General features: G+C 42.8%; 1 protein-coding gene across 1 annotated transcript; it reads right to left on the bottom strand.

Moving 5' to 3' along the window:
• Positions 1–2,237: 2,237 nt before the first annotated feature.
• On the bottom strand, positions 2,238–18,748 carry LOC311132294 (casein kinase II subunit beta). Its single transcript, XM_084165532.1, has 7 exons — positions 18,615–18,748; positions 17,808–17,888; positions 17,427–17,529; positions 4,625–4,740; positions 4,411–4,486; positions 3,812–4,001; positions 2,238–3,564 (listed from the first exon to the last, which is right to left on the bottom strand). Exons 2-7 carry the CDS (start codon positions 17,877–17,879, stop codon positions 3,474–3,476), a joined length of 648 nt encoding a protein of 215 aa, XP_084021658.1. The 5' UTR covers positions 17,880–17,888; positions 18,615–18,748; the 3' UTR covers positions 2,238–3,473.
• Between the last annotated feature and the right edge of the window lie 7,899 nt (positions 18,749–26,647).

Here is a 26,647-nt window from a genome sequence, read left to right as displayed (position 1 = left end):
TGGAGAACAGGAGGGCTTCTTAAAGAAAAACTAACACGTCTGTGAGAGCCGGAATTCTTACTGGTTGGTAGGTGATCAAATACTTATGTCATGCAATAAAATGCAAATTAATTACTTAAAAATCATACAATGTGATTTTCTGGATTTTTGTTTTAGATTCCGTCTCTCACAGTTGAAGTGTACCTATGATAAAAATTACAGACCTCTACATGCTTTGTAAGTAGGAAAACCTGCAAAATCGGCAGTGTATCAAATACTTGTTCTCCCCACTGTATAACATATACACTAACGTTCAAAAGTTTGGGGTCACTTAGAAATTTCCTTGTTTTCGAAAGAAAATCAATTTTTTTGTCCATTAAAATAACAGCAAATTGATCAGAAATACAGTGTAGACATTGTTAATGTTGTAAATGGCTATTGTAGTTGGAAACAGCTGATTTTTCATGGAATATCTACATAGGCGTACAGAGGCCCATTATCAGCAACCATCAGTCCTGTGTTCCAATGGCACGTTGTGTTTGCTAATCCAGGTTTATCATTTTAAAAGGCTAATTGATCATTAGAAAACCCTTTTGCAATTATGTTAGCACAGCTGAAAACTGTTGTGCTGATTAAAGAAGCAATAAAACTGTCCTTCTTGAGATTAGTTGAGTATCTGGAGCATCAGCAATTGTGGGTTCGATTACAGGCTCAAAATGGCCAGAAACAAAGAACTTTCTTCTGAAACTCGTCAGCCTATTCTTGTTCTGAGAAATGAAGGCTATTCCATGCGAGAAATTGCCAAGAAACTAAAGATCTCGTACAACGCTGTGTACTACTCCCTTCACAGAACAGCGCAAACTGGCTCTAACCAGAATAGAAAGAGGAGTGGGAGGCCCCAGTGCACAACTGATCAAGAGGACAAATACATTAGAGTGTCTAGTTTGAGGAACAGCTTCATTAAATAGTACCCGCAAAACACCAGTCTCAACGTCAACAGTGAAGAGGCGACTCCGGGATGCTGATCTTCTAGGCAGAGTTGCAAAGAAAAAGCCATATCTCAGACTGGCCAATAAAAAGAAAATAATAAGATGGGCAGTCTGAGATATGGCTTTTTCTTTGCAACTCTGCCTAGGTGGTCAGCATCCCGGAGTCGCCTCTTCACTGTTGACGTTGAGACTGGTGTTTTGCGGGTACTATTTAATGAAGCTGCAGCACCTCCAGCACCCATATTTCCCGCGGCTATGCCCGTATGCACATGCATGTTCACACACACACACACACACAAATAAACAGTCTTACTTTCAGTGCATTACATGGGCATGCCATGAAAACGCATACCCCTATTGTAGGGTGATACAGTTGTACTGACCTGGGCACAAACTGGTTGGGTGGGCTTCTTGGGCCTGTACTCGGGGTGAATCCAGTGCCAAAGTAGACCCAGTCCGTATACACTTAGGGCAGTACAGCTTCACCATAGCCTCACCTGGGATGTCCGACAGAACTAGGGAGGGATTGGGAGACGAAGAGGGGGAAGATTTTAGACACATTACTGGTCTGAAGTTATCATGAAAGGCTCGAGTACACACCATTGTATTCATCCACGATCTGATATAATACATTGAAATCTTCTATAAAAAAATTTATTAACATTACAAAGAGGATTCAGAGATATGGTACTGTATACAGAGGATCTGCTTTGCATAGTTTGGGTTATGAATGCAACTTGGCTGGATGCCAAAGACAAAAACTATTCTGGGTATGTGACATTGCAAAGCCATGATGCAAATAGTGCACTTTGAGGTGGATCAAAACAACCCTTAAGTTTTATTCAGTGTCAGTTGTTTCTCCCCACACTAGGCATGGGTGGTAATGGATACGTACCAAAATAGTCTACATGTATTATCCAGCTCATCATTGACACCATTTGGCCAAGAAGCAGAAGTACAGCTGTATCTGAGGGGTTTGCTACAATATTTCCGGTATCGGACAGGAAATTAATGAGAAGATTAGATAATGTACATTTTCTCAATTTTCAAGATGCTCACAGAACTGCTGACTTGCAGGGCAGCTATGTATACTAGTGGCCACTCTGTGAGGCAGCGGAACAGTGCAGTATCAAACCTATTGAGCGGTGTCGCTTAACAGATCAAGGGACGTAGTCCCATACTTTCTAGGGATTTTTTAAAACAAAAATGTCATGGTGACTATGGAGAAATAAGTATCTAATTTATACATAAACCAATCAACACAATTGTATGAAAAGAAAAAAAGTTTATTGAGAATTCTGAATCCTGGTCACTCATCCGCAGTTTCAAAAAACACAGACATTAATTATAATCTTGACAAATCATCCTTATCGTTCTGGATCAAAACATATATCAAGTGTTCTACTTTTTGCAACAAGGAATCAAAAGTACATGTGTAGTGGGGCGATGAAACCCCAACTGCATCACAAAATAGGAGCTGATTTTCTGTCGCTAGATTTTACATAAATAATCCTACTATAATGTGTGGAGGGACACCAGTTAAATCAGTGCAGTTGTGGAGAGAGATGTGTCCTGTTACAATGATACTAGCCCAGCAACATGTGACATTGACAGAGCTGACCTTCACACCTTGCCATACCACACAAACAGGACTATTGTTTTGGGTGACACAGAGACAGCAGGTGGGTTGTTATGATGTATTTTCTGGGACATTCTAGAACATGTAATTAATTTCAGGTTTATTCGTGTCTATCCTACGTCTAACAAAAATTCACAGCTATATTATGTCCTAGATTTGCACTTCCTGTAAACCATAGCACCCGTGCGTTTCTCAAAGTTTAAGGCAAATTTGACAGAACACTTTGTATTGTGAATGACCGCCTTGACACACTGGCCTCAGTGAGTATCATACAATAAAAGTGATACAAGCCTGCATGAGTGCCTTGGTAAAACAATGGTTTACAGAAGAGGTGAAATGGCAACACCCTTAGTGACAGACTTTGTACTTATCATCATCATCAACCAAGTGATCTCTGTGAGTGCCAGCCACAGTATACATGGGTATGGGTGTGGCGGAGGAATTGTTATTCAGCCAGTGGTGATGGACTACCATCACCCTTTACCAAACTGTGCCAAAGACAGGACAGAAAACAACTCAACGTGGAGCAAGTTCATAGGGGAAAAAGGGGTAATAACAAAGGGAAACAGCAACGTTAAATCCAATAACATTCATAGACTGTCTTTCCCTCCCCTCTTTCGGCACTGGTGAGTTTGGTAACATAGATGCATGGAATCCTAAGTGTGTATTTCTGTGTAGGTGTGTAGGTGTGTGTGTAACGGTTTGGAATCGAAGCTGTGCGTTTTTGTCTCGCTCACACAATCGTCCTAATCTAAACCAAATAATAAAGTCTGCAGGACAGAGGAGGCATCTGTATGGAGCTTTGTGCAGATGACCCATCCCCTCATAATCATCCCTTTCTCTTTCTTCCCCTCTCTCTCTGGCCTTTAGCGGATGGCTTTGACAGGGCTCTTGAAGCTGGAGGCTGCTTGCAGCTGGAGCTGATAGGCCATGGGGTGGATCTTGAATCCATAGAGCCTGTTGTGAGGACATGAGCATTCATTAGATCTTGATGTGAGCATGATCTGGGTCTATAAAGAGATTATCATTATGGTAACACTTATTTTACATGACTCTTTCCTCTGGTATGTTCCTGGAATTTCTTAGGAAATTATCTGCTATCAATGAATAGAAATTGATCTAGGACCCTTTTGCTTTCAGTGCGTTATGTGGGCATGACATTAAAATGCACACCCCTATTGTAGGGTGACACAGTTGTACTGACCTGGGCACAAACTGGTTGGCGGGCCTCTTGGGCCTGTACTCGGGGTGCACCATGAAGAGCATGTGGGGGAATCCAGTGCCAAAGTAGGCCCCGTCCGTGTGGTGGTGCCGGGAGGACTTGGGCGTGTATACGTCCATACACTTAGGGCAGTACAGCTTCACCATAGCCTCGCCTGGGATGTCCGACAGACCTAGGGAGAGATAGGGAGACGAAGAGGGGGAAGATTTTAGACACATTACTGGTCTGAATTTATTATGAAATGCTTGAGCACACGCCATTGTATTCATCCAGGTGTCTCTTGGAAACGAGATTGGTTCTGACATGGATCTGATATAATACATTAAATCCTTACACATAGGACTCAGAGATATGGTACTGTATACAGAGGATCTGCTTTGCATAGTTTGGGTTATGAATTCAATGTGGCTGGATGCCAAAGACAAAAACTATTCTGGGTATGTGAACATGCAAAGCCATGATGCAAAAAGTGCTCTTTGAAGTGGATCAAAACAACCCTTAAGTTTTATAAAGTGTCAGTTGTTTCTCCCCACACTAGGCGTGGGTGGTAATGGTTGAAACAAGACCGACAACACACTCACCAATGGGAAGCATGGGCTGATTCTCACAATAGACGCGGGGGCAGTAGCCAAAGTCCCCCTGCTGATACTTCTCCAACTGAGAAAGAGAGATGGAGATAAATTGAGAACGTGAAAAACATTTCAGGAGAAATGCTGCATACAATTGACATGCTGTATACATTTGACATGCAGCCTTTCAACAAACATTGGAAACAGAGAAGGGTAGTTGCTGTACCATCTGAGCGATGCCCCTGTTGGTGAGGATGTATCGTGCGTGGATCAGCCCGTAGAGCATCTCTGCTGCCTGCTCTATGAGGTCACTCTGGTTGGGGTTGTCCTCCAGCTCCTCATCTGTGGAACAGAGAGAGGAGGGAAGAGGTTATAAGAGAGGAGGGAAGAGGTTATAAGACAGAGAGAGAAAGAGGCCATTCATATGTTGTTTTGATTTAAAGATTACTCACAAAAGCAGAATTGTGCACATGTACATAACTGTGACCCGTTACAGAAAGATGGGCATATGACACACGTCACTACTTCACAGGAGAGGCATTTGAAAGTAAAAAAAGGTTTTCTGCAGAAATGCCTTCTTGAACATGTGAACTTGCATGTGCCTTAATAACAATCTCGTATGTACTCTGTAAATATAAATAAAATGTGAAATCACAAAGCTGTTTAGACACAGAAAATAAAGAATCGTGCCTAGCCATGATTAGTTGAGATAATGATTGGGCTGGGACATTCACGAGAAAGAGAGTCCATTCTGTCACTCAAGGCTTCTCTGTCAAATGGCATATCCTGCTCTCCGCAACCGTGGATATTTGAAAGATCCATTGGATTTACTAATATTTTCATCATGGACTACATGCAAAGTGTAGCTAAAGCTTTCAATACCAGTGCTGTCCTGAATACAGCTGCTGGTATCGACACAGACTTGGCACTCCGGTACCGCTTGCCGTGCGGTAGCAGAGAGAACAGTCTATGACTAGGGTGGCTGGAGTCTTTGACAATTTTGAGGGCCTTCCTCTGACACCGCCTGGTATAGAGGTCCTGGATGGCAGGAAGCAGTGATGTACTGGGCCGTACGCACTACCCTCTGTAGTGCCTTGCGGTCGGAGGCCAAGCAGTTGCCATACCAGGCGGTGATGCAACCAGTCAGGATGCTCTCGATGGTGCAGCTGTATAATTTTTTGAGGATCTGAGGACCCATGACAAATCTTTTCAGTCTCCTGAGGGGGAATAGGCTTTGTCGTGCCCTCTTCACGACTGTCTTGGTGTGTTTGGACCATGATAGTTCGTTGGTGATGTGGACACCAAGGAACTTGAAGCTCTCAACCTGTTCCACTACAGCCCCGTCGATGAGAATGGGGGCGTGCTCAGTCCTCTTTTTTTTCCTGTAGTCCACAATCATCTCCTTTGTCTTGGTCACGTTGAGGGAGAGGTTGTTGTCCTGGCACCACACGGCCAGGTCTCTGACCCCCTCCCTATAGGCTGTCTCATCGTTGTCGGTGATCAGGCCTACCACTGTTGTGTCGTCGGCAAACTTAATGATGGTGTTGGAGTCGTGCCTGGCCATGCAGTCATGGGTGAACAGGGAGTACAGGAGGGGACTGAGCACGCACCCCTGAGGGGCCCCCGTGTTGAGGATCAGTGTGGCAGATGTGTTGTTACCTACCCTTACCACCTGGGGGGCGGCCCGTCAGGAAGTCCAGGATCCAGTTGCAGAGGGAGGTGTTTAGTCCCAGGATCCTTAGCTTAGTGATGAGCTTTGAGGGCACTATGGTGTTGAATGCTGAGCTGTAGTCAATGAATAGCATTCTCACGTAGGTGTTCCTCTTGTCCAGGTGGGAAAGGGCAGTGTGGAGTGCAATAGAGATTGCATCATCTGTGGATCTGTTGGGGCGGTATGCAAATTGGAGTGGGTCTAGGGTTTCTGGGATAATGCTGTTGATGTGAGCCATGACCAGCCTTTCAAAGCACTTCATGGCTACAGACGTCAGTGCTATGGGTCGGTAGTCATTTAGGCAGATTATCTTAGAGTCCTTGGGCACGGGGACTATGGTGGTCTGCTTGAAACATGTTGGTATTACAGACTCAGTCAGGGACATGTTGAAAATGTCAGTGAAGACACTTGCCAGTTGGTCAGCACATGCTCGGAGTACATGTCCTGGTAATCCGTCTGGCCCGGCGGACTTGTGAATGTTGACCTGCTTAAAAGTCTTACTCACATCGGCTACGGAGAGCGTGATCACATAGTCATCCGGAACAGCTGGTGCTCTCATGCATAATTCAGTGTTGCTTGCCTCGAAGCGAGCATAGAAGTGGTTTAGCTCGTCTGGTAGGCTTGTGTCACTGGGCAGCTCGCGGCTGTGCTTCCCTTTGTAGTCTGTAATAGTTTTCAAGCCCTGCCACATCCGACGAGCGTCAGAGCCAGTGTTGTATGATTCAATCTTAGTCCTGTATTGACTCTTTGCCTGTTTGATGGTTCGTCGGAGGGCATAGCGGGATTTCTTATAAGCGTCCGGGTTAGAGTCCCGCTCCTTGAAAGCGGCAGCTCTACCCTTTAGCTCAGTGCGGATATTTCCTGTAATCCATGGCTTCTGGTTGGGGTATGTACGGTCACTGTGGGGACGACATCATCAATGCACTTATTGATGAAGCCAGTGACTGATGTGGTGTACTCCTCAATGCTGTCTGAAGAATCCCGGAACATGTTCCAGTCTGTGCTAGCAAAACAGTCCTGTAGCTTAGCATCTGCGTCATCTGACCACTTTTTTATTAACCGAGTCACTGGTGCTTCCTGCTTTAGTTTTTGCTTATAAGCAGGAATCATGAGGATAGAGTTATGGTCAGATTTGCCAAATGGAGGGCGAGGGAGAGCTTTGTATGCGTCTCTGTGTGTGGAGTAAAGGTGGTCCAGAGTTTTTTTTCCTCTGGTTGCACATTTAACATGCTGGTAGAAATTAGGTAGAACGGATTTAAGTTTCCCTGCATTAAAGTCCCCGGCCACTAGGAGCGCTGCATCTGGATGAGCGTTTTCCTGTTGATTTATGGCCTTATACAACTCATTCAGTGCAATCTTAATGCCAGCATTGGTTTGTGGTGGTAAATAGACAGCTATGAAAAATATAGATGAAAACTCTCTTGGTAAATAGTGTGGTCTACAGCTTATCATAAGATACTCTACCTCAGGCGAGCAAAACCTCGAGACTTCCTTAGTATTTGATTTTGTGCACCAGCTGTTGTTTACAAATATACACAGACCGCCACCCCTTGTCTTACCGGAGTCAGCCGTTCTATCCTGCCGATGTAGCGTATAGCCCGCTAGCTGTATGTTATCCATGTCGTCGTTCAGCCACGACTCGGTGAAACATAAGATATTACAGTTTTTAATGTCCCGTTGGTAGGATAACCGTAATCTTAGGTCATCCAATTTATTCTCCAATGATTGAAGATTGGCTAATAGGATTGATAGGAGCGGCAGTTTACTCGCTCGCCGTCGGATCCTTACAAGGCACCCCGACCTACGTCCACGATATCTCCGTCTCTTCCTCATGTGAATGACGGGGATTTGGGCCTTGTCGGGTGTCTGTATGATATCCTTCGCGGCCGCCTCGTTGAAGAAAAAATCTTTGTCCAATACGAGGTGAGTAATCGCTGTCCTGATATCCAGAAGCTCTTTTTGGTTATAAGAGACGATGGCAGAAACATTATGTACAAAATAAATTACAAATAACGCGGAAAAACACAACATAATAGTACAATTGGTTAGAGGGCTGTAAAACGGCAGCCATCTTCTCCGGCGCTGTTCTAAAATTGTGCAAGTTCTCCCACTTAAAAAGATGAGTGAGGCCTGTAATTTTCATCATAGGTACACGTCAACTATGACAGACAAAATGAGATTTTTTTTCTCCAGAAAATCACATTGTAGGATTTTTTATGAATTTATTTGCAAATTATGGTGGAAAATAAGTATTTGGTCACCTACAAACAAGCAAGATTTCTGGCTCTCACAGACCTGTAACTTCTTCTTTAAGAGGCTCCTCTGTCCTCCACTCGTTACCTGTATTAATGGCACCTGTTTGAACTTATCAGTATAAAAGACACCTGTCCACAACCTCAAACAGTCACACTCCAAACTCCACTATGGCCAAGACCAAAGAGCTGTCAAAGGACACCAGAAACAAAATTGTAGACCTGCACCAGGCTGGGAAGACTGAATCTGCAATAGGTAAGCAGCTTGGTTTGAAGAAATCAACTGTGGGAGCAATTATTAGGAAATGGAAGACATACAAGACCACTGATAATCTCCCTCGATCTGGGGCTCCACGCAAGATCTCACCCCGTGGGGTCAAAATTATCACAAGAACGGTGAGCAAAAATCCCAGAACCACACATAGTGAATGACCTGCAGAGAGCTGGGACCAAAGTAACAAAGCCTACCATCAGTAACACACTACGCCGCCAGGGACTCAAATCCTGCAGTGCCAGACCTTAAGCAGTGCCAGACCCCTGCTTAAGCCAGTACATGTCCAGGCCCGTCTGAAGTTTGCTAGAGTGCATTTGGATGATCCAGAAGAGGATTGGGAGAATGTCATATGGTCAGATGAAACCAAAATAGAACTTTTAGGTAAAAACTCAACTCGTCGTGTTTGGAGGACAAAGAATGAGTTGCATCCAAAGAACACCATACCTACTGTGAAGCATGGGGGTGGAAACATCATGCTTTGGGGCTGTTTTTCTGCAAAGGGACCAGGACGACTGATCCGTGTAAAGGAAAGAATGAATGGGGCCATGTATCGTGAGATTTTGAGTGAAAACCTCCTTCCATCAGCAACGGCATTGAAGATGAAACGTGGCTGGGTCTTTCAGCATGACAATGATCCCAAACACACCGTCCGGGCAACGAAGGAGTGGCTTCGTAAGAGTCCTGGAGTGGCCTAGCCAGTCTCCAGATCTCAACCCCATAGAAAATCTTTGGAGGGAGTTGAAAGTCCGTGTTGCCCAGCGACAGCCCCAAAACATCACTGCTCTAGAGGAGATCTGCATGGAGGAATGGGCCAAAATACCAGCAACAGTGTGTGAAAACCTTGTGAAGACTTACAGAAAACGTTTGACCTGTGTCATTGCCAACAAAGGGTATATAACAAAGTATTGAGAAATGTTTGTTATTGACCAAATACTTATTTTCCACCATAATTTGCAAATAAATTCATTAAAAATCCTACAATGTGATTTTCTGGATTTTTTTTCTCATTTTGTCTGTCATAGTTGACGTGTACCTATGATGAAAATTACAGGCCTCTCTCATCTTTTTAAGTGGGAGAACTTGCACAATTGGTGGCTGACTAAATACTCCCCCCCCCCCCCCCCACTGTATATAGCTAGCTAGACAGTTGCATACAGGTACCATTACAGCTTGCTTCGTTGTGGGACGAAGCAATGTTAAACAGCTAACTAGCTGGCCAGTTGCATTCTGCTGTTAATGTTGATTGCTGATGTGCTAAGGCATGCATGACATGTTACACTTTTTCATGTATGCCAGTTTGTCATTTTAAACTAGCTAGCTAACGAAAATAGCCACTGTGATGCGAATGCTAATCTACTTGCAAGCTAATAAAACCTCATGTTAGTTATAGGGACACATGCTAAGTTGGCTAGCTAGTGAGCCATGATGAAATTATAGCTAAATAGCTAGCTAGCTATTGGATGATAGATTGAGGTAATTTCTTTGCATTTTCAACTAGCTGGCTGGTACCATTTGCATCTAGCCAGCTGGTAAATTATGAAGCTAGCTATATGTTTGCTAAATCTAGCTAGTTATCTTGTGTCTGCATTGCCATTGTTGGGCTGGAAGCAGGTTAAGTGTGTACAGGACATTTTAGTACAGCTGTGACAGTCAAAAGGCAATAACAACCTATAGGACATGAATTAATTAATGTTTTAATCTATTTTTCTGGAATTTGTCTTTCAGCATAAAACTGCTCTCCGCCACCAGTACAAGGAGATGATTGAGAAGCAACACTTCAGGTATTTTGTCTTTGTACTTTGAGCTTATTGCGTTGACTTGGGGGTCAATGAATGTTATTGCTGGTATGCAAGGTTTTAATATCTTGTCTATTTCTGTCTGCTTTACTCCTTCACAGCTTTAATTGTCTGGAGCCTGGTGTTGTGGCCAAGGAGCTTTCACTCAGATGGAACCAGGTTTCAGCTGCTGTGTAATGTTGATGTCCTTCGTCCCAGAGATGTGAAAGCATCCCCCGGACTGGACACAACCCGGCAAACATATATTTTTGAGAAGATCAGGACTTTGCAATGAAAAGGCCATGGACATTACATGTCCTGCTCCACAGGGCAGGACAGAAATATGCTCTCAGGCTAGATTCCTTTGTTCATATCATAACATGAACTAAAGTTACTCAAATGATCTTACGATATAGGCCTAGGTATAGATATTGTTTTTACCTAAGCCTTTATGTGTTTTAAGTTTTTCCTAATTGTAGACTACTACCTTTAGCACTTGAAGTTAATAAAGTATTTTATTGTTGAAATCTTTTATTTGTTTTTTAAGCACTACCTCACGGTCACATTCGCATGTGTTCCAATGTGAATTCTTGAAGGGATGGGAGGGTCTAAAGCTTTAGAGCAGGGGTGTCAAACGTCCGGCCCGCGGGCCGGATCAGGCCCGCAAACGGGTTTAATCCGGCCCGCGAGATGATTTTGGAGAAGAAAAAAAATCCAAAAAAATTAAAAAATAAAAATGTTTTGTAAAGTATAAAAATGCGCTGCAATTTTTCAATTAAATAAACTGATGTTCCAATTGCGTCCACTGGATGGCGCAATAGCAATTGTGTTAAGCAAGCAAACTGTTTATACCGGGGCAGAGCAAGTAGGTCAAGCACGTGCAGCCAATGAGCTACTTTGTTTTGCCCGCGATATTTATTACGGCTTCTACTTTTAACATTATGTGCTTTGGCACCCTCATTGCCCCAATATGTCTCTGTCAAAAAAGAGAAAAGTGGACGCAGAGTGCAGAGTGTTCCAAGAAAAATGGTCATCCTATTTATTCACGGAATTGAATGGGAAAGCTGTATGTTTGGTGTGTTCAGAGCATGTTGCAGTGCTGAAAGAATATAACTTTCGTCGCCACTATGTGAGTCTTCATGCCGACAAATATGACAACTTTCAAGGACAGCGGAGAGAAGGTGAATGAACTGTTGGCGGGTCTGAAGAAACAGCAGTCTGTGTTTACTCACAGCCGAGACATCAGTGACGCTGCAGTGAAAGCTAGCTACCTCATTGCTAATGAAATCGCAGTGGCTTCAAAACCATTTAGTGAGGGTGAATTTGTAAAAACATGCATGATGAAGGCAGCGGAGATTGTGTGCCCTGAAAAGCGGCAGGCTTTTGCAAATATCAGCCTGACAAGAAACACAGTTGCAGACAGGATTTCCGATCTTTCAGTGGATTTGGACAGCCAGATGAAGCAAAAAGTAAAGTCATTTATTGCGTTTTCGGTTGCAATTGATGAAAGCACGGACATTACAGATGTTGCACAACTGGCCATTTTCATCCGCGGAGTTGATGACACATTGACCGTCACCGAGGAGTTCGTGGAGTTGGTGCCGATGACAGATACAACGACAGCAGCTGATATTTTTACCGCACTCGTCGGCGCGCTGGACAGGGTCGGAGTGGACTGGTCCCGCATTGTCAGCCTGGCTACAGATGGTGCGCCCTCAATGATCGGGAAAAAAGCAGGCGTTGTGACAAAGTTCAGAGAGAAAGTGCAATCTGCAAATGGAGGACGTGATTTTTTGACTTTTCACTGTATTTTGCACCAGGAGGCTTTGTGTTGCAAGTCATTAAAGATGGATAACGTCATGAAGGTGGTCATCCAAACTGTTAATTTCATCCGATCCAGAAGCCTGAATCACTGTCAGTTTGACAGCCTTCTCAGAGAGAAAGACCACATCTATGGCCTGCCATACCACACTGAGGTAAGATGGTTAAGCCGAGGTGCTGTGCTGAGGCGTTTCTTTGATTTACGAGAAGAAATTGAACAGTTCATGGAAGAAAAGGGCAAACCAGTGTTAGAATTTCATTCCGCAGAATGGATGCAGGACCTTGCATTTATGGTGGATGTTACAGAGCACCTGAATAACTTGAACAAACAGCTGCAAGGGCGCAACAAAGTTGTCACGCAGTATTATGACAGCATACGTTCTTTCAAGTTGAAGCTGTCATTGTGGGAGACGCAACTTGCCGGTGGTGATGCAGCTCACTTCCCCTGTCTGAAAAATGTGTGCGCGACCCAACATGTGGCAGACATGAAGCGGTTCAAAGATAAAATAACGGGACTGTTACGGGAGTTTGAGCAACGCTTTCAGATTTATGTTTATATGTTTTTATGTTGATGTGCTATTGTTTTTAATTGATTTTATTTTATTTGTATATTTAACCTATTCTTGACTCTGTGGTTCTTGCACTTGTTTGGGGAACAGGATTTCATTATTTTTATCTACATTTCTGCCTGAGAAATGACAACCTGATATAGTTCTGTGATCTGTGATATACTTCTGTGAATCACTGAGGCATTGTGTGTTTGTGTGTTCTTTGTCCTCAGAACTTTCAAATAACTTGAGGTGTTTTATGATTAATAGTGATGTTGTGCTTTTGGACACTGTCCTCAGGCTCCAGCTTTATGTTGTATGTTGATCGTATTAAAACAAAGAAAACAATCTGAAGTTGTTGTTTTTAAGTTATATATACCATGATTTTTCCGGTCCGGCCCACTTGGGAATAGATTTTCCTCCATGTGGCCCCTGAGCTAAAATGAGTTTGACACCCCTGCTTTAGAGGGTGTGAACGATGCTAAATGGGCATAAACAAAGAACAGCACTGTAGCTGTTCAATGTGAAAGGTTATCTTTATTATACAATAGGCAAGTTAATACTGTAAATGGCTTGCCTAATGGGATAACTTGGCGAGATATTGTTCAGAGAAGCCATTTCGGTAAAGTATTCATTTTCTAAAACCATGTTTATGTAGCGCTAGCGTGAAAATCCCAGCAAAACGTTTGAACGCCCTTGTCTCCTAAATGGGATTATACATTTATCAGCTTTTAAAGCAGCATTACTTCCCCATGTTTCCTCCAACTACATTGTATGATATGCCATTTTGAAGCTCTGAGTCTGTACTTTTATCCAATGTAAAAAACACAATTTAAAATGTTGGAACATAAGACTGTGCCGACAACACACATGCTAAAAATATCGTCATCTAATACGGCAGCCCCAAAATTTTGAATCAAGTGTTTTAGTGCTGGGCTAGAACAAAAGCCTGCCACACACTATAGCTCACCAGGATCAGGGTTGGTGAGGCAATTTAATGTGCGTACACGACTTTAACACTGAGGTAATGCAACTAGGGCTGTTGCGGTGACCGTATTACTGCCAGACAGGCAGTCACGAGTCATGAAGGCAGTCAAATTCCATGTGACCGTTTAGTCACAGTAATTAGGCTTCTCCAAGCTCTGATGCTGCTGATGGTCATTAGTAGCCTACCAAACTTGCTAACTGCCTGGTACTCAGCACTGTATTGTCCCTCTAATCACTCTGACATCAATGCATATGTTTTCGAAAATCTATTCCAACACTTCATGAGAGCCCATGAGCTCATGTTGCGCAAAATTTCTATAGGCTATGCAATTGCGCGAGAAAACAGAGTGATGGCCTCTACTAAAAAGAGGAGGATCCCATCAGCTTTCTATAGGCTAGGCCTACTATATTTATTCCTCAACTTTCCTAATATTAAGCACATTGTTTATCTTTACAACAGGACTATAGCCTACCTGTCTGGCATGAAAATCAACCACAGGAAAAGCGCCCTCCATTTGCTATTTAAGTGCATTGATTACATGTATTTTTTCCCGCTGCCCCTGTTTCGAGACAGGTGCATGATAATGGTCCATTCTAAATCAAAGCAAATGTCACACATATTATTCTGTATATGTAAAGACAAGACTAAACCAAGAATAGTCTGATGGGTGACAATATTAGCCTATCAACTTGTGAATTATATATTATCACTTGTGAATGATGCCCAGCATAAGTACTGACTTTTTTTGGGCTACTTCTCGAATCATAGTCGCACACCTCATATAGCCTTGCCCATAGGCCTATATGTTTTGATAAGGTTTGTAACACAACTAAAGTGGCCAAATAACTTCTTAAAATTAAGCACATTAATCTGCTTTACCAGTGGTTTAGAGCCTAACTGGCATACATAAGGAGCACGTGAGTTTCAAGTTTGGGGAAGATATTTTTCACTATACAATTGCACCTTTATAATAAAAGCATTACATGCATAATCGCATTTGCAGTCACTTTGGACAATGGTGTTTTCCAGCTAATGGAACATTCGCACTTATAGCCTACCGCCATGTGTGCATTGCTGCGCTTATAATGTGAAGAAATAGCCTAATAGTTTATCAACATTTTAAGCTAAATGCTCTGATCTGTTGTGTCAGCCACATTGCGTAAAAAAGGTTTTTGATGATAGTGGTTGTATTAATTTGGGATCTATTCCATCCCACAACTGTCCCAGACTACGTATGGAATATTTATTTCTCACACAGAATAGGTCGACTTTTGTACTATGGGGGATAGAAGATTGACATAGGCTAGTGCTTTTGCTGTTCGTTAGGCCTACTCATCTTGTTGGCTGACGAAAAGTAAATGTGGACAGTTTTTCTAATATCTTCGCGCAGTTGCGTCCCAGATGTGTCTGTCTTCACTTGTAGCCTGTGAGAAAGACCCGATCACGTGATTGGAGAAGGGCACAACGGCCACTGGCCGCAAAAGGAAATGCCGCCGTGAAATTTGATATATTATCAAATGCTTGTCAAATTGTGAATGAGAGACTGATGAAGTGTGTACAGCCTGCGCAGAAAACAAAGCAGAGCTCATGCCTTTCAAGCGACTTTTTTCAAATCATCATTAGTCGCATCATGCAGCCTTACAATGTATTAAAAATCTAAACACACAGTGCCTTCGGAAAGTATTCAGACCCCTTGACTTTTTCCACATTTTGTTACGTTACAGCCTTATTCTAAAATTGATTAAATAAATACAAATCCTCAGCAATCTACACACAATAACCATAATGACAAAGCGAAAACAGGTTTAGAAATGTTTGCACATTTATTGAAAATAAAAAAACAGAAATTTAAAAATGTATTCAGCCCCTTGCTATGAGACTCGAAATTGAGCTCAGGTGCATCCTGTTTCCATTGATCATCCTTGAGATGTTTCTACAACTTGATTGGAGTCCACCTGTGGTAAATTCAATTGATTGGACATGATTTGGAAAGGCACACACCTGTCTATATAAGGTTCCACAGTTGACAGTGCATGTCAGAGCAAAAACCAAGCCATGAGGTGGAAGGAATTGACCGTAGAGCTCCGACACAGGATTGTGTTGAGGCACAGATCTGGGGAAGGGTACCAAAAAATGTCTGCTGCATTGAAGGTCCCAAAGAACACAGTGGCCCCATCATTCTTAAATGGAAGAAGTTTGGAACCACCAAGACTCTTCCTAGAGCTAGCCGCCTGGCCAAACTGAGCAATCGGGGGAGAAGGGTCTTGGTCAGGGAGGTGACCAAGAACCCGATGGTCACTGACAGAGCTCTAGAGTTCCTCTGTGGAGATGTGAGAACCTTCTAGAAGGACAACCATCTCTGCAGCAATCCACCAATCAGGCCTTTAAGGTATGGATATTTTTCAGCGGCAGGGACTGGGAGACTAGTCAGGATTGAGGGAAAGAGCAAAGTACAGAGAGATCTTTGATGAAAACCTGCTCCAGAGCGCTCAGGACCTCAGACTGGACGAAGGTTCACCTTCCAACACCACAACGAACCTAAGCACACTGCCAAGACAACGCAGGAGTGGCTTCGAGACAAGTCTCTAAATGTCCTTGAGTGGCCCAGCCAGAGCCCGGACTTGAACCCGATCGAACATCTCTGGAGAGACCTGGAAATAGCTGTGGAGCGACACTCCCCATCCAACCTGACAGAGCTTGAGAGGATCTGCAGAAAAGAATGGGAGAAACTCCCCAAATACAGGTGTGCCAAGCTTGAAGCGTCATACTCAAGGCTGTAATCGCTGCCAAAGGTGCTTCAACAAAGTACTGAGTAAAGGGTCTGAATACTTATGTAAATGTAATATTTCAGTTTTTCAATTATTTTTTATAAATTAGGAAAATTTTCAAAAAAACTGTTTTTGCTTTTTCATTATGGGGTAATGTGTGTAGATTGATGAGGGGAAAAAACTATTTAATCAATTTTAGAATAAGGCTGTAACGTAACAAAATGTGGGAAAAGTCAAGGGGCCTGAATACTTTCCGAAGGCACTGTATAGCCCAACGTTTGTAGAACAACTAAAGTTACAGTAATAACTCTAAATTAAGCATATAGGAGTACCTATTTATTTGCTAACGGCTTAACACAGAATAACCGCATGTGCGCGCTCCATCAAAACGTTTGGAGAAAATATGTATATTTTATTAAGCTTTGTTCAATTGTATTCTTCATACTATAAAATAATGCCACGGAATTCTAAGCAAATCTTGTCTGCTAAATGAACTGGTGTAGCCCACAGCCATTTGGCATAGCCAGATCAGGACCTTACATAAGGACAACTCAGAGTATGCTATTCTGTTCTTCTGAAATAGACTACATTTTCTTCATATCATGCTTCTTTAGACCTGTCTAAAAGGTGTAGGCTATATTACATGGATTTACTAGACTTTTTAAAATGTAGATGTTCCAAAGGTCTGCATCAGTGGTTTGTAGGCTGTGTGGAAGCCAGGAGATTCATTAATGGTAAATTACTGTGAGACCAACAGTTATTTGCTTGACAATCACCGGCTGACGAAATTTCGTGAACGCCACAGCCCAGATGCAACCATAACATTTGTATTCCGATCTAAATTGTGTGGAATGTTCTGTGCAGTAGAGATGGTTCTGGAGTTGGACTGACCTGGTTCTAGGTCCAGGATCATGTCCAGAGCCTGACGGTAGTGGGGAACCTGCTCATTGAGCCCAGTCAGGTTGAACTTGTCCTGTATGTAGTCCTCATCCACCTGTCAATGGGTGACAGAAGTTAGCAATAAATACCAGACCTATTCCTGCTTGAAATAGTGTTTGTGTAGTAAGAGGTGGCTGTGAATAATAGGATTTTGTTCCAGCCCTACTCAACTCACCACCTCCCCATCAGGACCTTGGTTAGCTGAATCAGGTGTGTAGGGCTGAAGCAAAAACCTGCACACCCAGGATAAGGGTTGGCCACCCCTGTCTTAGCTTACATTAACTTTTTGGTCAATGAGAGTAGCAATATTGCTGTGTGCTGTTAGATACTGACCTCACAGAAAAACTCGTTTCCCCTCAGTCCACAGAACCAGGAGATCCATGACACTTCCTCTGAACTGCTCATCTCGGGAGACTAATGGGTAAAGACATTCAACACAGACATAGGTTTCAGTCTACTGCAACTCTTACCCTACGAGGTCCGGAGCCTGCTGATTTTCTGTTCTACATGATAATTAATTGCACCCACATGGTGTCCCAGGTCTAAATCAGTCCCTGATTAGATTGGAACAATGAAAAAGTACAGTAGAACTGACTTCGAGGTCCAGAGTTGAGTTTGAGGGGTCGATTGCATTCAGTCATGGGAAAACGGCCTGAACTTGATAGTTCAGCAACAAACACATTATAGGTAGCTAACTACACTCAAAAATATATTTTTTCAAAATCATAACAGAGCTATTAGCTTGGTAGCGTTAAGTTAACTAGAAAATGTTAACTGTAAGACGCTTAACGTTACCTACTAACGTTAGTTAGCTAGCGCTACCGACCGTGCAAATGTGTGTAGCTAAAAATTGGTAGTTGATATTGGAAGTGTACGAAATAAGGATATTACCCATGAAAATACCTATGTCACATCAACAATCGTAGTTAGTAGCGTACACAAGAGTTATGCTAAATGACCAGCAGAAGAACATGATAGCTAGTTAGCTACATCCTTAGCTAGCAGCTAACGCCAGATGGAAATTCAATATGGCGCATAGTCCAAACTAGGCCGCATGAAATTTGTTCAGTTTTCAGTCACAAGTCCTCTAAAGCTATATCATATCTCATATGAAAACATATAGTAATTCAGGTAACTTACCCCCTCTTCAGTGAGTTTCACACCAGTAAAATATAATAATCGTAATATTTAGTGTTGTAAATTAAATGGACACCACCTCCCAGTTAACCGCTGCAGAGGTACGCGTTTTCGTTGTAGGGAAATTGATGACGTACAAATTCAGAGACACTTCTATGGATACTGTAGTTTAAGTTCTTCAACAACTACAATATTTTTTGAGTTATCAACAGAAAATCTGAAAAACTGAGGTTTTATTATATGATTAATATATTGTCCAGTATAAACTGTAGGGTGGGAAGATAAGTTATATATTCCTCTTATATAGATAGACCAGTGTCTCTCACAATCTTCTCTGGTACAACATCAGAGTGAGGGCAGTCTAGAGCAAGACAAAACAAGACAAATATATTTGATATTTCCTCGTCTGCTTGTAATTACTTTTCTACAGATTATATGCCTATTGTGGACAATGCAAGAACACGGTTCCTCATATTTTTTTGGGGGGGTCCTTCGTGAATCATGCTGTAACAAAGGTGGCAAAGTTCTGTAGTGGCGGCATTGATTTTACATGGCTTGCAGTAGCCAGTCTATTCTTATTAATGCAGTTTGCTGAGTCAAGATTTAAATAACACCAGTACAATAGTTGAGCAGTATTCCCCAATCAAATTAATTGCAAGGTCCTATCCTCCATACACTGATCATCAATCTGCAAGACCATGATGTACATACAGTGCATTCGGAAAGTATTCAGACCACTTTTAAGAGACACCGCTCAATAGCTTTGACACTGCACTGTCCCATGGCTTCACAGAGTAGCCACTAGTATACATAGCTAGCTGCCCTGCAAGTCAGCAGTTCTGTGAGCATCTTGAGAATTGAGAAACTGTACATTAATCTTCTCATTCATTTCCTGTCCGATACTGGAAATATTAACCCCTCAGATACAGCTGTTCTTCTGCCTCTTGGCCAAATGGTGTCAATGAAGACCTGGATAATAAGTGTACACCATTTTGATATGTCTATTTGTCTGATCTGTGATTGTTTACTATACAATGTGAAGGAAATAGTCACAAAGGGCTTATATCTGATGTGCAAGACTGTTTATTTGTGTGTGTGTGTGTGTGAGAGCATGCATGTGCATACGGGCAAAGATTGAATCATACTACACCGGCTCCGACGCTCGTTGGATGTGGCAGGGCTTGCAAACTATTACAGACTACTAAGGGAAGCACAGACGCAAGCTGCCCAGTGACACAAGCATACCAAACAAGTTAATTACGTCTATGCTCGCTTCGAGGCAAGCAACACTGAAGCATGCATGAGAGCATCAGTTGTTCCGGACGACTTTGTGATTACGCTCTCCGTAGCCGATGTGAGTAAGACCTTTAAACAGGTCAACATTCACAAGGCCGCAGGACCAGACGGATTACCAGGACGTGTACTCCGAGCATGCGCTGACCAACTGGCAAGTGTCTTCACTGACATTTTCAACCTGTCCCTGACTGAGTCTGTAATACCAACATGTTTCAAGCAGACCACCATAGTCCCTGTGCCCAAGAACACTAACGTAACCTGCCTAAATGACTACTGTCCCATAGCACTCACGTCTGTAGCCATGAAGTGCTTTGAAAGGCTGGTCATTGCTCACATCAACACCATTATCCCAGAAACCCTAGACCCACTCCAATTTGCATACCGCCCCAACAGATCCACAGATGATGCAATCTCTATTGCACTCCACACTGCCCTTTCCCACCTGGACAAAAGGAACACCTACGTAAGAATGCTATTCATTGACTACAGCGCAGCGTTCAACACCATAGTGCCCTCAAAGCTCATCACTAAGCTAAGGACCCTGGGACTAAACACCTCCCACGGCAACTGGATCCTGGACTTCCTGACGGGCCGCCCCCAGGTGGTAAGGAAGGTAACAACACATCTGTGCATGCTCAGTCCCCTCCTGTACTCGGATGACTGCATGGCCAGGCACGACCCTAACACCATCATTAAGTTTGCCAACGACACAACGGTGGTAGGCCTGATCACCGACAACGATGAGACTGCCTATAGGTAGGAGGTCAGAGACCTGGCCGTGTGGTGCCAGGATAACAACCTCTCCCTCAACGTGACCAAGACAAAGGAGATGATTGTGGACTACAGGAAATAGACGACTGAGTCTTTCTCAACGACGGGGCTGTAGTGGAGCAGGTTGAGAGCTTCAAGTTCCTTGGTGTCCACATCACCAACAAACTATCATGGTCCGAACACACCAAGACAGTCGTGAAGAGGGCACGACAAAGCCTATTCCCCCTAAGGAGACTGAAAAGATTTGGCATGGGTCCTCAGATCCTCAAAAAGTTATACAGCTGCACCATCGAGAGCATCCTGACTGGTTGCATCACCGCCTGGTATGGCAACTGCTCGGCCTCCGACCGCAAGGCACTACAGAGGGTAGTGTGTACGGCCCAGTACATCACTGGGGCCAAGTTTCCTGCCATCCAGGACCTCTATACCAGGCGATTTTAGAGGAAGCCCCTAAGAATTGTCAAAGACTCCAGCCACCCTAATCATAGACTGTTCTCTCTGCTACCACACGGCAAGCGGTACCGGAGCGCCAAGTCTAGGTCCAAAAGGCTTCTTTACAGCTTCTACGTCCAGGCCATAAGACTCCTGAAAAGCTAATCAAATGGCTACCCGGACACCATCACACCTCCTCCTCCATGCTTCACTGTGGGAACCACACATGCGGAGATCATCCGTTCACCTACTCCGCGTCTCACAAAGACACAGTGGTTGGAACCAAAAATCTCACATTTGGACTCATCAGACCAAAGGACAGATTTCCACCGGTCTAATGTCCATTGCTCGTGTTTCTTGGCCCAAGCAAGTCTATTCTTCTTATTGGTGTCCTTTAGTAGTGGTTTCTTTGCAGCAATTCAACCATGAAGGCCTGATTCACGCAGTCTCCTCTGAACAGTTGATGTTGAGATGTGTCTGTTACTTGAACTCTGTGAAGCATTTATTTGGGCTGCAATCTGAGGTGCAGTTAATTGCCGATTTCTGAGGCTGGTAACTCTGATGAACTTATCCTCTGCAGCAGAGGTAACTCTGGGTCTTCCTTTCCTGTGGCGGTCCTCATGAGAGCCAGTTTCATCATAGCGCTTGATGGTTTTTGCGACTGCACTTGAAGAAACTTTCAAAGTTCTTGAAATTTTCCGTATTGACTGACCTGTATACCACCCCTACCGTGTCACAACACAACTGATTCGCTCAAACGCATTAAGGAAAGAAATTCCACAAATTAACAAGGCACACCTGTTAATTGAAATGAATTCCAGGTGACTACCTCATGAAGCTGGTTGAGAGAATGCCAAGAGTGTGCAAAGCTGTCATCAAGGCAAAGGGTGGCTACTTTGAAAAATCTAAAAGATAAAATATATTTTGATTTGTTTAACACTTTTTTGGTTACTACATGATTCCATATGTGTTATTTCATAGTTTTGATGTCTTCACTATTATTCTACAATGTAGAACATAGTAAAAATAAAGAAAAACCCTGGAATGATTAGGTGACTCCAAACTTTTGACTGGTACTGTATATCCACGTCACCAAATAATTGAGTAAAACACTGTTTTGCAATGGTCTACAGTAGCCTCAACAGCACTCTATAGGGTAGCACCATGGTGTAGCTGGAGGGCAGCTAGCTTTCATCCTCCTCTGGGTACATTGACTTCAATACCACACCAAGGAAGCTCATGGTTCTCACCCCCTTTCATAGACTTACACAGTAATTATGACAACTTCCTGAGGACGTCCTCCAACCTATCAGAGCTCTTGCAGCATGAACTGACATTTTGGCCACCCAATCAGAGAATTCATCTAGTACTGAAAGCATAAGCTACAGCTAGCTAGCGCTGCATAAAATGTGGTGAGTTGACTCAAAGAGAAAGACAATAGTTGAACAGTTTTAAACAAATACATTTCTTCAAAAAGGGAGGAGCAAGAGAGAGCTAGATATATTTTGTCCTTTTTTTCCCACTTTCACTTACTTAGCTGGCAAATGCAGCTAGCTAGTTTAGCCTACTCAAACACCCGACTCAAACAGAGGGATGCTATGTTAGCTAGCTGGCTATGACTATCCAACACTGGAACTCTTCCAAGTCAAGGTAAGCTTTTGGTTTGACTAATGTATTGCCACCGGTGTAACTGCTAAACTGCTTGACTGTACACTGTACTGCATGATTGTAGCGGGTTTACAAACGCGTTCTATTAGCTACAGTGCATTCAGAAAGTATTCAGACCCCTTCACTTTTTCCACATGTTACGTTACAGCCTTATTCTAATATGGATTAAATACTTTTTTTGCCCTCATCAATCTACACACAATATCCCATAATGACAAAGAAATGCCTTATTTACATAAGTATTCAGACAGTTTGCTATGCTACTCGAAATTGAGCTCAGGTGCATCCTGTTTTCATTGATCATCCTTGAGATGGAGTCCACCTGTGGTAAATTCAATTGATTGGGCATTTGGAAAGGCACACACCTGTCTATATAAGGTCCCACAGTTGACAGTGCATGTCAGAGCAAAAACCAAGCCATGAGGTCGAAGGAATTGTCCGTAGAGCTCCGAGGCAGGATTGTGTCTAGGCACAGATCTTGGGAAGGGTACCAAAAAAACATCTGCAGCATTGAAGGTCCCCAAGAACACAGTGGCCTCCATCATTCTTAAATAGAAGAAGTTTGGAACCACCAAGACTCTTCCTAGAGCTGGCTGCCCAGCCAAACTGAGCAATTGGGCGACAAGGGCCTTGGTCAGTGAGGTGACCCAGAACCCGATGGTCACTCTGACAGAGCTCCAGACTTCCTCTGTAGAGATGGGAGAACCTTCCAGAAGGACAACCAGCTCTGCAGCACTCCACCAATCAGGCCTTTAGGGTAGAGTGGCCAGACGGAAGCCACTCCTCAGTAAAAGACACGACAGCCCGCTTGGAGTTTGCCAAAAGGCACCTAAAGGACTCTCAAACCATGAGAAACAAGATTATCTGGTCTGATGAAACCAAGATTGAACTCTTTGGCCTGAATGCCAAACATCCCGTCTTGAGGAAACCTGGCACCATCCCTATGGTGAAGCATGGTGGTGGCAGCATCATGCTGTGGGATGTTTTTCAGCAGCAGGGACTGGGAGACGAGTCAGGATCGAGGGAAAGATGAACGGAGCAAAGTACAGAGAGATCCTTGATGAAAACCTGCTCCAGAGCGCTCAGGACCTTAGACTGGGGCGAAGGTTCACCTTCCAACAGGACAACAACCCTAAGCACACAGCAAAGACAATGCAGGAGTGGCTTCTGGACAAGTCTCTGAATGTCCTTGAGTGGCCCAGCCAGAGCCCAGACTTCAACCCGATCGAACATCTCTGGAGAGACCTGAAAATAGCTGTGCAGCGACGCTCCCCATCGAACCTGATAGAGCTTGAGAGGATCTTCAGAGAAGAATGGGAGAAACTCCCCAAATACAGGTGTGCCAAGCTTGTAGCGTCATACCCAAGAAGACGAGGCTGTAATCGCTGCCAAAGGTGCTTCAACAAAGTACTGAGTAAAGGGTCTGAATTCTTATGTAAATGTAATTTCAGTTAGTTTTTTAATACATTTGCTAACATTTCTAAAAACCAGTTTTTGCTTTGTCATTATGGGGTATTGTGTGTAGATTGATGAGGGGAAAAAACAATTTAATCAATTATAGAACAAGGCTGTAACGTAACAAAATGTGGACAAGTCAAGGGGTGTGAATACTTTCCGAACGCACTGTACGTATCAGTGCAGAGAACCACCTATCATTTCCCAGGTGGTGAAAATAATTTGATTTAATTTGAGTGTACACCTCTTCTTTACAGGGGGTGGCTATTCATCATAATAAACTCAAACAAAAACAGATTTTCCATTAAAACAAAAGAAGTTTATTTAACTTTCTCTGTATAATTTTATTATAATAAGACACTCCTCAGCTTGTACATTGCTCCCTTGAACTTAAAAAATGGCAACATTTGCTTGTGGGAATGTAAGTTGGGGGTAGACAAAAACTTAGATACATACCAATATACATACATACATGTGTGTATATTACGGTTCCATTAATAAACCATAAATTATAGAACAGCTTTAACCACTCCAGGTACCTTGGTGATGCTGGAAATATAGTACAATCTTTGAGGTTTTCAGGAATACACTATTTTTTTTCTTTAAACATGGGTACATACAATATGAGAACATTAATAGTAAGAGTTAAGGAAGGATGCATGGCTCATACGAGCCTGTGTTAAGTGTATGGCTACCAATGTTTTCGCAGGCAAGCTGAGCTGCACCCATGGATGTGGTCATGCTTAGTAGAAGTCCAAATATATACGCACTTCATTTTGCCTGCCTTAGAGTGTATGGTAAACATTTCAATACACCCAAAGAACTGATTATGTACTTCATTTGGATAAACATATACACACACTTGAATGTATATACGTGAATGTATATAAGAAAAAACGGTAGAATTGTCTTAATATAGTTGTTAAAACTAAGTGTGGGCAAACAAGGCAGAAGTGTTCGCCATCCACATAAGATATTATACACACCAGAAAATGCACGCACACACAAATGCACACACTCAAATGCCCTACTCACGACATCCCAAAGCTAATCTTAAAACGGTGGCTGTCAGTAAACAAACCCCAACTTACAAGCTGTGAAACATTTATGCAGATGAAGTTATAATTTGATCTATTTCAATGTGGATGCTACTCCCCATCAAATGTTCAAAACAAGCTGTGTGCCATTTTGTAGTTGTGTGATACATCTGTCAGTGACATCAAAAGTTCTAAACCCATGTATTCCCTGTAACACTCTTGGAGAATAATATTATACCTTGCAAATGTATTTGGAAATGTGGGAAATCACTGGTGTGACAACAGGCCACCCTTACCCCTGCCCACCATAGTCCAAGATTCAGTTCAATTGAGCTATATAGTTGCCATCGAGGTTTTAGAAAGGCCATCTTGAAATAATGTACGCTTTGAAAATACTTCCTCAATATGGAGCTCTTGCCTGCCTTACTTTTGTTACAGATGTCTCTTCTACAGCACAGTGCAGTTCGTTGTGTTTAAGTAGAGAGCCTTCCTGCATTGAGTAGGACAGCAGAGTAAATATAATAAAAGTACAATACGCCGATGGCCAAACTTAGCACTGTAACAAGAGTACAATACCTGGTGCATAATGTAACTTTGCTCAATAAAAATACACCAATCATTTCTTTATACTATAGGTGTGGACTCTTACCTCTTGAAGCAAAAAATATTTTCTCAAAGTAAAAAGAATAGTCAAACAGTATCTTAAAATAAGAGCAAATAACTTTGTATTTACTTCTCGCAATGTGACTTGCATTTTCATTGAACACATTTTTCCCTGACAAGAAATGTAATGAGAATATATATTGAGAAAAAAAATGGCCTCCACAGAAAATGGAAAATGTTTATATCTATATATAAAGCATTCAAGCTATCAATTCAGTCTTCTTAGGGTTAAAAACTTCAAAATGAACAGGAGAGAATCTTTCTTCTGCAAAACGGAGAAGAGAATGCTATGTTGAGAGAGCCTTTTATCTAACAGGACCAAAAGAGCAATGGAAAGTAATAAGAGCAGGTCAACAAAAACTAAATCACACCGCCTAGTTCTGAACAAGCAGCAAAGACATTGATAGAGACACAATCAATATGAGGAGTGTGGATGGGTGAGCAGTAGTACTTCAATTGGTCTGTTGTGGCTGTCACAGTAATTAAACAGATCAGGAGATCAAAAACTCAGAGGGAGGTGAGAGTTGTATAAAAATGTATTTTAATGACCTGCTTTGCAGAAGAAAAAAATACACATCCCTAACCTTTTAGGGGGGGGGGGGGGGGGGGCTGAAACAAAACTGACAAAGGAGAGGGAAAAAACAAGGTAGAGAATTTTTTATAATCTATGGTACAATTGTTCTTGTTAAAAGAAGAACCCCCCCCCCCCCCCCC

Source organism: Coregonus lavaretus, assembly GCF_964263955.1.
Source record: "Coregonus lavaretus genome assembly, chromosome: 7".
Taxonomy (NCBI): domain Eukaryota; kingdom Metazoa; phylum Chordata; class Actinopteri; order Salmoniformes; family Salmonidae; genus Coregonus; species Coregonus lavaretus.
The sequence above is the reverse complement of the archived record's forward strand: the minus strand, read 5'-3'. Positions and strand labels throughout refer to the sequence as shown.